The 12,292-nt window shown below is 34.3% G+C and overlaps 1 protein-coding gene across 2 annotated transcripts in view; it reads right to left on the reverse strand.

Annotated features, from left to right (window-relative positions):
- SMARCC1 (SWI/SNF related BAF chromatin remodeling complex subunit C1) overlaps positions 1 to 12,292 on the reverse strand; it is a 138,385-nt gene that overhangs the window by 77,500 nt on the left and 48,593 nt on the right. For both annotated transcript variants that reach the window (XM_072941181.1, XM_072941180.1), the window contains exons 9-12: positions 11,205 to 11,330; positions 9,266 to 9,387; positions 6,683 to 6,807; positions 3,159 to 3,218 (exon numbers count right to left, since the gene is read on the reverse strand). In XM_072941181.1, coding sequence (XP_072797282.1) covers positions 3,159 to 3,218; positions 6,683 to 6,807; positions 9,266 to 9,387; positions 11,205 to 11,330 — 433 coding nt within the window. The remainder of the gene's footprint in view (positions 1 to 3,158; positions 3,219 to 6,682; positions 6,808 to 9,265; positions 9,388 to 11,204; positions 11,331 to 12,292) is intronic.

Genomic DNA, 12,292 nt, shown 5'->3' on the forward strand with positions numbered 1-12,292 from the left:
AACTGCATGCTGAGTTCCATGAGTTCCTCTAGAGAATCTCCACACCTGGGGATGGTCCTGGGGATTCCTATCACACCTACAAGTAAAGAATGATTGCTGCATTTTTACTTAATTTAAAAAATTTTTGTTTTTTATTTTGAAGTATGGTTGATTTACAATGTTAGTGATTTTGAATTTTTAAAAGATTAAAAAGAAAATCAACAGAAGACTGTATCGTGACACATCAAAATTAACTGAAATTCAAATTTCAGTGTCCATACCTAAAAGTTCCATTGGAATAAATCATGGTCATTTGTTTACGTCTTATGGATGCTTCATTTGCATTACAATGGCAATGCCATTTAGTTGTAACAGAGAGATTACAGCCCAGAAGGCCTATCTGGCCCTTTTCAGAAAAAGGTGCTAACCCCTACTTTACAGGATATAAAAAGATGAGTAGTATTTTAGTAGGCAATAAAGAATTGGTATTCAAACATTTAACTAAATTTTACAGAGTGTCTAGTATGTGCCAGCCACTGTTTAAATGCTAAGGATACAGCAATGAACAAGAAAAGGTCCCTGTCCTTGTGGAGTCTATATTCCAGTTAGGAGTTGCAGAAGATGGAAGAGAAAATAAATAAAGGGCTTCAGGTGGGGATGTACCTGACGACTTCACAAAAGTGAAAGGCCACTGTGAGCAGGAACAGAGGCAGAGAGAAATGAGCACACCATGAGAGCACAGTGCAAAGGTACAAAACACTGGCACTAATGACAGACAGACCTAGACCTGAATTTGTGCTCTCTCACTTAGGAACAATACCCGAACCCTTCCAGTCTCTACTTCCCAACATGGTTGTATAGGGAAACGCAAACATGTAGAGTGACACCTGGCAGGTACTCATGTAACATAAAGACGGACACGGTTCCTTCATTTGTAACTTAGAGACAAACACCTGCTAAAAGGAACGGGCTGTGGTAAATTATGGTACTCCCAACACAGGTCATCCAATTCTGCTCAGGAACCATTTTCTCCTAGGAAGTGACTTAACAGAAAAAAATCTAGGAAAGGCTGTCAAATATGAACTTTTTGTCCTTTAGGTCTTGGTAAACCAAAGGATAACCAACTTCTCACTAGATGGTGGTAGTACAATTTAATGATCTCTCTCTGCTCAATCAATACCATTTTAGTGTGACAGAATTTTGTGCCTGAGGGAGTCTTGGTGCCAAATGGAAACAGGCTTCTGAGAATACAAAAGTAGGAGGGACAACCTTGATACTGATTCATCGATGGTAACACTCAATAAATGTTCTCTTCCTCCTTCCAGATGTCAACAAATACACGCTCACCTCAGCCCCTGGATCTTGACCTTTCAGAGATCTCAAGAAAGAAAGAAAAGACTGGGTATACATAGCTCAGTGGCATATAAGGCAGAATAGGGATCAGTTAAAACAACAAACAACTCTGAACAGTAATTCTCAGTTGATGGATCAGTTACCCTCAGCATGGTTCAAGTCATAGCTAATGCAGAAAGCCAGATGCTTAAACGATACACAGGAAGCATGTTACTCCCTGGATGAAAGGCCAGGACTACAATTTCAAATTCTATAGAGCCTAACTCTCCTTCTGTGATGAGGAGCATCTGCAGCCACAGCACTCCTAATTAAGACCTCAAGCTATTCACAAACACAAAGGGAAGATCTCTTATACCCAGCACTAAAACTTTTAATCCAGTTGGGGCCCCATCCTTTTCCTAAAATTGGCTTCAACTTTACTCCTCAGATAAAGACTACCTCACTATTAAAAGGACAACTGCCCACTCCCTTAAAACTTCAGGTTGATTTTTTTGGGATATAACTTTCAAAATATAAACTATATTCTGTTTAACAAACTGTCCCAATGAAGAGTATTCAAGTCTTAACAAAATTTTACCTTGTCACATTATTGTGAATATAAAAGAAAATACTGCTTATAGTTAGTTTTTGCTTTCTTTGCCTTTGATTCAGTGGGTAAGTGAGTTATAGAACACACAATATAAACTTAAGGAGAATGGAAATTATTACCAGTTATTCAAGATTTTTATTCTATATACATCAATAAAAAACATATAAAAACTATATTCTGTTAATGTTAAAAACAATTAAGATAGAAATATTTTGACAGTATCTCTCCTTTGTTGTTTATTTTGTTGACGTAATACCATCTTTATATAAACTGTCATGAAGACCATTATCTGCTTTATTTTAGACATAATTAAAAATAGAATTGTCCACTGGTGTTCAGTGACAGGCTTTAAGCCAGAAAAAGTAGAATGAACTGAGTGAAATGAAGTAGAAAAACCCTCCCAAACCCCCACTCCAATCTGCCATGAAGAATCACAGCAATTTATTCAAAATACAGAATTCACTTAACTAGGACATTGTGAAATCCAAGTCTCATTTTCCACATAAGGAGATCTCGAAAATCCCTATTAGGTTTAAAACTCTATTAATTCATAAATTCAATATACACAGAAAACACTAGGATTCCCTTTGATTTTTACAAGTGAAGAGAGTAAGTGAGATCATTACTTCATTTATTACATTCAGGATTAAAGATGTTTTAAAATACCCCTACTTTTAAAAACTGGAACAAGTGATTATACTCCTCTTTTCTACCCTCACAGCACATTCAAGAATTAGACCTTACTTGTGAAAATGTACATCATAACTTGAAAATACTGTAAAAGAATGATGTGATACTCATTTTCTACTGTTAAGGAAACTTCCAGTTGGTTTACAAAGTATTAACAGTCAACAGTTTTTTACTCTGAAGACACAAAATCAATCTGCACATGTTGTGAAACAAGTATTTCGTGGAGATTATAAAAAGTGTGTTAATTACAACTGTTTCTTTGAGACTTCAAACATTCTGATCAAGGTAAAATATTACTTTTGCTAGTTTGCAGGAAAAGATGCACTGAGAGGGCAGATCAGTAAAAATAAAAGAATGGATCTTAAGAAATTAAATTCCCTAGTGCAAGAGCAAACTAATCAAAATGGTACTACGGTAGCCATAGTTAATAACTGTGTCGGAAAGCACAGTAACTGAAAGCAACATCTCTTAGTACAGAAAGAATTACCCGAAGAGCTGACGTTTTCAAGAGATAAAACAACACAGAATGTACAGTTTTGGTTTTTACCTAGATCTGCTACAGTTCCTCCTTTAACAGGTGTATTTTCACTATCTTTCTTTGGGTTTACTACAAAGAAAAAAAAAGAATCACGTTTTAAGGAAAAGGTTCTACTTATTTTTAAGAAAACAGAATAGATGATTAAAAATACATGAATCTCATTGCAACTTGACCATCATTCAGCACTCATCTTCATGTAAAAATCTACTCTCTGCAAGCCCAGCTAAGAAACATAAACACTTACTGTAACAGACTGTATTTTGTAATTAACTACCCAAGCAGCAATCTTTTTTCATCATAAAATACAGAGAGCAAACCCTCAAAAGAACCTTTCAATCCTTTCCCCCAAAATATTTTTTATGTTTTTTGTGAACTTGTGGACTGACTCTCATTTTTGTGCCATTCATTAAGATAGCAAATTGAGGGAGAACTGGTATCATTTATACATCTATATGGACTTCAAGACTTCCTGAGTGTTTTTAAATCTTACATGTATAGGTCATTCATACTGTACTTATTCTGGGATCTGAACCAAAACAAACAAACAAGCAAGCAAGCAAACAAAAAGACACATACTGTACTTATCCTTAGCACTCTACTTTTCTCATGTAGCAGTGTGCCTATGTGGTCTTTCCATGTAAGTATTTTTAGTTACAATAGATCTTTTTCATTTCTAATAGATTCTGTGTCCATTTGTGGATCAAAAGGTTACTAGCCCTGGGGGAGGGACAGCTCAGCGGTAGAATGTGTGCTTAGTATGCACAAGGTCCTGCATTCAATCCCCAGTACCTCCACTAAAAAATAAAAGTTTTCAAAAATTAATTAAAAAATACACACAGAAACCAACTAACCCCCCACCAAAATACAACAACAAAAAAAGGGGCACTAGCCCTAATCACAGTATTTATTTTCAATGTTTCATTATTCTGTAATCAACATTCTTTTATACTTATCTTTACGTGTGCATGTAATTATTTAAAATGGACTCTGAAATTAAAACTGTTACTGGATGTTCACTTTTTAAAATTTAATAGATATAGCCAAATTGTGTATAGTGGCTTCAGCAATTTATAATTCCACCAACAGCATTTGAGAGTACTCATTTCTTAAAAACAGTACTTTGGGAATCCTCTACTTTCTAAGTTTTGAAAATCTGATGGATGAAAACGTTACTTTTATAATTTACATATCCTTGGTTAAATGAGGTTAAGCATCTTTTCATACATTTATCAATCCTACATTTTTTTAAATAAAATTATCAGTACATAATACTTTGACCTTTATTCTATGAGGCTTAAGAATCCTTATACGTAAAATTTAGGGTTTTAATTCTTTGTTTGTTAAATGGGCAGTGCATATTTTCTCCAAGACTGACACTTATTTAAAGTGCATTAGTATTTGGAAATTTACTTTTACGGTTTTGTTTTTAAATATAGCACTTTAATCCACCTGAAGTTTAAATTCTTATATATGATACAAGGAAGAACACTAAATTTTACAGTATTTGTGGAAAAGTTTGGTCTTTTCCCACTGATTTGCACTGCTAAATTCACAGTAAGTTAAATTTATTAACAAATATGGATCTGCATTTGAACTGGCCGTTCTACTCCACATATGGATTCAGCCATTTCTGTGTCCAAACCATGCTATATTAATTATTATAGCATCCCAATTTAGCTAGCTATCTAATAGGCCTATAACCACCTTCACTGCTCTTTTATTTAAAATAAATCTTTTCATTATTTTTGTGAATTTTCTCTTCTATATGACTTTTAAAATATATTTGTGACTTTTATTGCCCAATTTTGCGTAAGACAATGATTTTTAGAAATGCATATAACTTTTCAGATGACTGTATTTTCCATTTCTTAAAAATACAAATGACTGCTTAAAACAAAAAATAAAAAAGAAAGACATAGGGATTATAACACATATGGAAATAAAATATATGAAAACATCATAAAGACAGGAGAAAGCATAAATTATCCCAACTAGACAAGTAATTTTACATTGATTTGATAAATTGAGGATATATATTGTAATCCTTAGAGCAACCACTAAGGAAAAAAAATAGATAAAAAGCAAACAGAGAGTAAGAAAATCCATACAGACAGAAAGCAGAACAGTGGTTGTCAAGATCTAGGGGAAGGGGATAATGTGAACTAACTCCTGATAAGCACAAAGTTTCTTTTCATGGGGATGGAAACTTTCTGGAATTAAGATGGTGGTGATGAGGTACAATGTAGTGAGTTTACTAAAAACCACTGGAATGATAAAAATGCACATTAAAAACGTGAATTTTACACTACGTGAAGTGTATTTCAATTGACACTAGGCTATGTAAAAACAAAGAAACCATGTAAGTTCTAAACGAAAAGCAAAGCAAACAGAGGGGCTAGAACATTTAAAAGCAAAAGAACATCAAGCAGGGGAGAGTATAGCTCAGTGATAGAGCACATGCTTAGCATGCACAAGGTCCTGGGTTCAATCCCCAGTGCCTCCATTAAAAATAATAGTAATAATAAATAAACCAAATTACTACCCCCTAAAAAAAGCAAAAGAACATAAAAGCGAAAGAAAGGGCAAAAAAGCAGAAGAAAGGACAAAAAAGCAAACAAAGGAAGGAAACAAGAGGGACAAATGGAAAAAAACTTAGCACGATGGTAGACTTAAACCCACCCATACTGGCAACTGTTACATTTGGTGGATTACACATTCCAATTAAAAACAGAAAATGTGTACACTGAGGGGAAAAAACCAAGCATCAACAATTTGATGTTGAAAAGCAACATGCTCTACATAACTGGCGTGAAAATAAAAAAATAAAAAAAAAAAAGGGAGAGAGATACAAACTGAAAACATAAAAAAGAAAGGATATGAGATTTATAAGACTGCTCTACTGAAGTCTTAAGTATAATTGGGACTAGTAAAATATAAAATAGAAATTTACTGAAAAGCGTGTGGATGAGGCTTTATTATTACTGGAGAACTTAGATTTCAAGACAAGCATTATTATGACACAAGGAGACATGATACAAGACTCAATTCATCGTGACGACACGATGATCCTAAAAGTATATGTCCTTAAAGAGCAAAGCTCAAAGTACAAGAAGAAAATACAGGGAAAAAATTTAACAGAAATAAAGGGAAAACAGACAAATCCACAATCACAGTTAAAAGGGTCTAACATCCTCCTCGCAATAACTGGTTTAAAGAGATTAAATTGCACATAGATAAGTACTTCATTTTTTCATATGTATATTGATTTGGTTGAGATTTTAAATCCATGAATTTTAAAGCATTACTAAATTTAGAGAACTTTTTGGTCAGTATGTTTTCTCAATAAACAGTGAAAGTACACCAAAAGATTGCGGAAAAGGGAATTTCATTAACATTAACCATAAAGGGGAAGAATCTACCATTTGAAAGGAAGACCTGGAGATGCAGAGCAAAAAGTAAATCATCCCATGGCATTGCTGAGAATGATTAAATCACGTCTAACATTCTCATAGTCTAGGCAGAAGGATACAAACCATTTTTCGGAAGAACCACTTCCTCTATGTTGGGTACAGGTGTTGGGTCTTCCATGTCCTTGGTAAGATCTTCTTGCTCATCTTCTTCTTTCTGACTTCTGCGCTTCCCATAAAGACTAGCTTGACTAAAACATAAAAGGTACAAAAGCACAAACAAGACTGACTATAGTTACAATACAGAAGACAAATTCACAGGCTTTACCTACATTGTTGTTAGACTCTATGATCAGAATCACTTTAAAAGACAAACAGAAATCAAACAAATTAGATACATTCCCCAAATTACATCAAACTAGCCAAAAGGAGAATAAAACTTATTGGGTATAAGAAATGGCCACAGAAATCCTACTACACAAACTGCAGACAGTATCTAAAGGGGACTTAAATTAGTGTAATAAAAGATCTGCTAAGGAAATAAGGTATATATTTCACCTCAGATTATAGTGATTTACATAAGAACTTTTCTCAAAGATATATACAACTAACTATATTTTCCTGGCTCTTTGTATCATCCAAACATTAGGAACTGCAAAGTAAAATCACTTAGAATAGTACTAATTTTTTCATTTTGTAAAAATTGCCACTGATCTTTCACCACCAATTCAATCAAGTCAACATTTATTTTTAAAACACACACGAGAAAGCATGTTAAAGTTCAAACAAGAACGGAATGATTCCTTACCTTGAGGAATGACACAGGATACATAATAGAAATCATTACCTAGATCACATGATGTGATGTGCACCAAGACAGAGAAATGAATATAAGTTCCAAAAAATACAGCTCAGTGAAAGTTAGTCAAGTGACAGTTAAGCTGAACCTTGGGAACTATAACAATTTACTAAAAAAAAATAGGCAACGTTTTAGGATGATAAGCAAAGGCACAAAAGGATGAGAAAAAAAAACTTGTTTTGGGGTAGTAATCTACAATATAATGATAGGTGAACAGGAATGGAGAAGGAACTGGTGAGTCCTCACACTGCTGAGAGAATGTCAAAGTCCTCTTTTTAGAGGGACAACATATTGGCAGAGGATAGAATAAGGTGTATAGGGTAAAAAAATTTTAATAAAAATTTCATGATAATTTTTAAAATCCTATGAAACTAAAGATAGCAAGGAGATATAACACCTAAAAAGTACCAAAAGATGCAGGGAAGACAAACAATATGGATGTTAGGAAAACAGATTTCAAGATGGTTTGGTTAAGCAGAGATTTCTAAAGGGAAACTCGAAAGAGCAAAATCCTGCTCATTAGAAAGTAGAAGCATTCAATTAAAGGACAAGTATACGTTTATTTTGGGAAACTCAGTTTGGTGGGTTTTACACTCAGAGTAGAGGCTAAATACCTCCACTGTGGACAAGATGGACATCACACCTTGGTTCTATGACCACTAGTGTCCTGGCACCCCCATCTTAGCCCGTAATGGGGAAAGCAGCACATCTATTTTAGGTCCGGGAATATTTGGAAAAACTGTTACAATTTTCTTTACAAGGACCTCAGGCAGCTCTGAAATCTCAGAACATCAAACAGAAAGATTCAGAATACAAGTTTAAGAACGAAGGTTTCCCTCAATAATACCCCCCCAACAATCTATTCTGATTTTAATTTTTACGTCACAATACATGTTACTTGACAAAATTAACAAAAATCTTTATTTTATAACTGTGACAGGCCCATTAAAATTATTTATAAAACTAAGAGTTTCTTAACTTTCCTAAAACCTTCTAAGCATCGTTAAGAATGATTCAAGTAACCCTACCATACAAGAAATAATGTGATTCAAGGTATGTTCTGAGCTGAGAAAGGCAAGTTAGGCTAGAGAAGAAAGTCAGAAAAAGAAGCTGATTGAGAGAAGATGCCAAGTAGATCTTTACAGTCTGGTCAACAAACAGAAATTTAACAAACTTCTATCACATGAAATGAAGAAATCTTGCAATCTGTCATTTTCTAAGACTATGCTGTAACGTCTGAGAAATTATTTAAAATATTTTCAGCTAGACAACCCTGAAATTATTTACTTAATACATAAGAATAATAAAAAATTATTATGCATTATCTACCATTTATTAAGTATCTTCTTCAGGCCAGGCACTCTGCAAGGTCTGTAAAGTCTCACTTAATCCCCACAACAACCTATTCAATATATGCCAAAACTTCCACTCAAGCAGGATTCACTAAACGCAAATGTGACTCACTGCACAAAGCACTACACTGCCACACACTGCAGAATATGAAAAAGACACAGGTTCAACTCCTCTATAAGTCATTTGGATCATGTACGGGACAGGTGGTGAAATCACAGAAAGACAACAACTACAGTGAATATAATTTCTTAACTTCCTTATCAACCATGCTTTTTTTCCCCCCGAGCCATGCTTCTTAATATATACTTAGATATAGAAAAAAGGTTGCATTCAGGGAGCCTCTGTATAAATACAGCCTAAGATAATATCCCATTACAAGACAAGCTATCAAAGTAAAAACACTTCCAACCAGTCAAAGTAAAACTTCTTTTCAGCCAAACCTGCCATGTAAATGAAAAACTCTGGAAACTCCTTTGGAATCATGTTACTGTTCTTACCCTTTCTTCCCACTCTTCTTCCGGGACTCTGTGGGTGTGGGAGGTGGAGGGGAAGGTGAATGTTTCCTCTTTCGAGCATTAGCTGATGCTTTTCTATCTCTTCTCTCTGGACTTCTGACTGGCTAGGAAGAAGTAAATGGAAATAAATATCAGCCAACTTTGCTGACTCATCAGTTTCTACGAACCCTGGTCCAAGATGAGTTTTCACAACAAAGATAATATGAAACACACTAGCTCAGAGCAAATAAAAGGCACATCATTAAGCATCCTGGACTGCCGGCAGTCAAGAGACTTTCCCTGACCTTCCAGGTGAGACCCCGTCAATGGGTATACAAGAACCATTTGACAGGTATTCAAACTATGCTACAAAACAGACATGTTCTGTGTTTCCAGATGGGAAAAGCATTTATAACAACCACTAGAAAAATACGAAACACATGCTATTAAATTAATGAAATACAAAGACTGGCTGAATGACCTTGTGAAAATGTACCAGAAACAACATGTAGTTTATCAGTAAAAGGAATATTAAGAGAGAATGATACAAAAGATGTAAAATTTTACAAGGCTACAATTCATGACTTGAAAGTCAACCCACAGGAGTAAAACTACCCCTGTTTGCAGATGACATATCTTAACCCTAAGGAATCTGCAAAAAGAACTATTAGAGCTAATAAACCAGTTCAGCAGAGTTGCAGCATACACATCAACATACAAAAGTCAGTCTGTAGATAACTATCAATTTAATAAACAGACCATAATAAAGAAAACACACCTAAAATAATCCAGTATTATATCTGAAAAAAAATCAGAGACCTAAACATTATTTTTCCCTGGACACTCATACCCTTTACATCTATGTCCTTTCAACAGCTCTGTAGCATCAAAATGGGAATCTAAGTCATCTTACAGGCACACCAGAGACATTTTAAAGAAAATCTAAACTACACTCACCTTTAATTTTAGCCTTACTATACATCAAATTCTTAAAGAAAGGTATCAGTTTTTATACAATCCTCCCTAAAATAAGTAAAAAATAAATAAACCACTCAAATATGAACAGAATTGGATATGAACATGCCAGTTTAATAATGTAATATAGAAAGTGAGTATTTCTAATGACAGAAAAGACTCAATTTGAAATGCATTTAGGGGAAACAAATATAAAGCATATCAGTAGGAAGACCAAGATAAAAAGTTTTCAAAGAAAAATTCCAAATAAGGACAAACTAAAAATTAAAAGATATGAAAAAGATTCGGTTTTTAAATAATTTTTTTCAAAGATCTAAAATACAAAGGAAAAAGCAAAAATTTCATGTCTCCCCACTGAAAAGGACTTTTAGAATCAGGTCTCTATCTGAAACTGTCACAGCCCAACAACAAAACATCTAAGCCTTCTTCTCAGTCTCAAGTCTTCCTCTAGTGACACATCCATCCCCCCAGTTGTGACTTAAAGAAATCATAAATAAATATTTAAGTGGCTGGGCTTCCTAAAAGATTAAAGAGTATTAAATGTCAAGTTCTCCAACCTCATAAAAGGACTCAGAGAACTTTAAGGCCTACACTTTGTACTATTTTATGTGCTTTAACAAAGCTATTAAAAAATATTAAAACTAAATTTTTTCTTGGAAAGTTATCCTGTGATGTGATTTCGTTCACAAAATTAATACTCAGATCTAGAGAATAAAATCAGTTCTAACACCTTCCATACCACATGGGCCACTTTAAATCTTAATGACGCTCTGAGATTCTCATGCCCCTTTTTGGGGGGACGCCAGCATGTGAGATGGCTGTTAGGGCATTTAGTTAACTTTTATATATACTTGATGACTGATGCACCTTGTTTTGTTTGTGAAAGTTTATTAATGAAGATTTGAAAACATTCCGGCCAAGAAAGAAGAAAACACCAAGTAGACGAAAGTGGTGCCAAACCAAATACCTCTTCATTCTTTGTTGAAATTCGCTGACGAAAACTCACAGGCTTCTTGTTCTCATCCACCTCATAATCCTCTTCATTCATCCACTCATTGAAAACATCAGTGTCCAAAATCCATCTTGCATGAACCTAAAACCACATCAAAGCATTAATATCTACATATATAATAAATCACTTCAGTTTTTACAGTATTCAGAATGAAAGAAGCCAATTTACTATTCTCAGTCTAAAATGCATAAAAGTTTAAAAATATAAGACTATTAAAGACATGTGAGTTGCAACCTAACCATTTCTAATTTGTATTCCTTGTCTTTTACCAAGTAAATAATACAAAAGCATCACTGGTTTTGTGTAGAGTAAGGTTTTGATAACTAAGACCCTTAAATTTGATAATCATGTCATATTTTAAACTTTAGCTTTATTTAGGTATAACTGAAAAACAAACCAAGATGTTTAATGTGTACACTGTGGTGATCTGATTACGTACACACTGTGAAAGGATCCCCATTCCCCTGGGATTTAACATATCCATTATCTCACGTATTTATCTGTTTTGTATGTGCATACACACAAAAGAACATTTAAAGCTACTCCCTTAGCAAATTTCAACTCTACAATACAGTGTTATTAACTATTATCACCATATTTGACCTTAGATCCTCAGATTTACTTCACCATACAGCTGAAAACTGATACCCTTTTACCAGCTTCACCCTGTTTCCCCTATCCCTCAATCCCTGGTAACCACTTTTCTACAGTTTCTAGGAGTTTGACTTTTTTTTTTAAGAGTCCACTTATAAGTGATACTGTATAGTATCTGTATTTCTCTGGCTTGTTTCACTAATCATGGCTTCTGTATCATCACAAAAATCACTGACAAAAAACATTAAAAAGCATAAGGCCAAAGTAAATCACTGCTTTAGGCATGAAGAATGGCTCTAGGTTTATGTATTCAACAACATTCTAAGCAATAATGAAAGAGGACATTTACACAGACATGTCACCTGGCCCTGTCAAGTACACATGGCGCTCTATGGAGACCACTCAGGTCTCCTGGTCTTTATGGAGATCATCCAGGTCTATTTGTGTCA

The sequence above is a fragment of the Vicugna pacos genome, chromosome 17 (assembly GCF_048564905.1).
Source record: "Vicugna pacos chromosome 17, VicPac4, whole genome shotgun sequence".
Taxonomy (NCBI): domain Eukaryota; kingdom Metazoa; phylum Chordata; class Mammalia; order Artiodactyla; family Camelidae; genus Vicugna; species Vicugna pacos.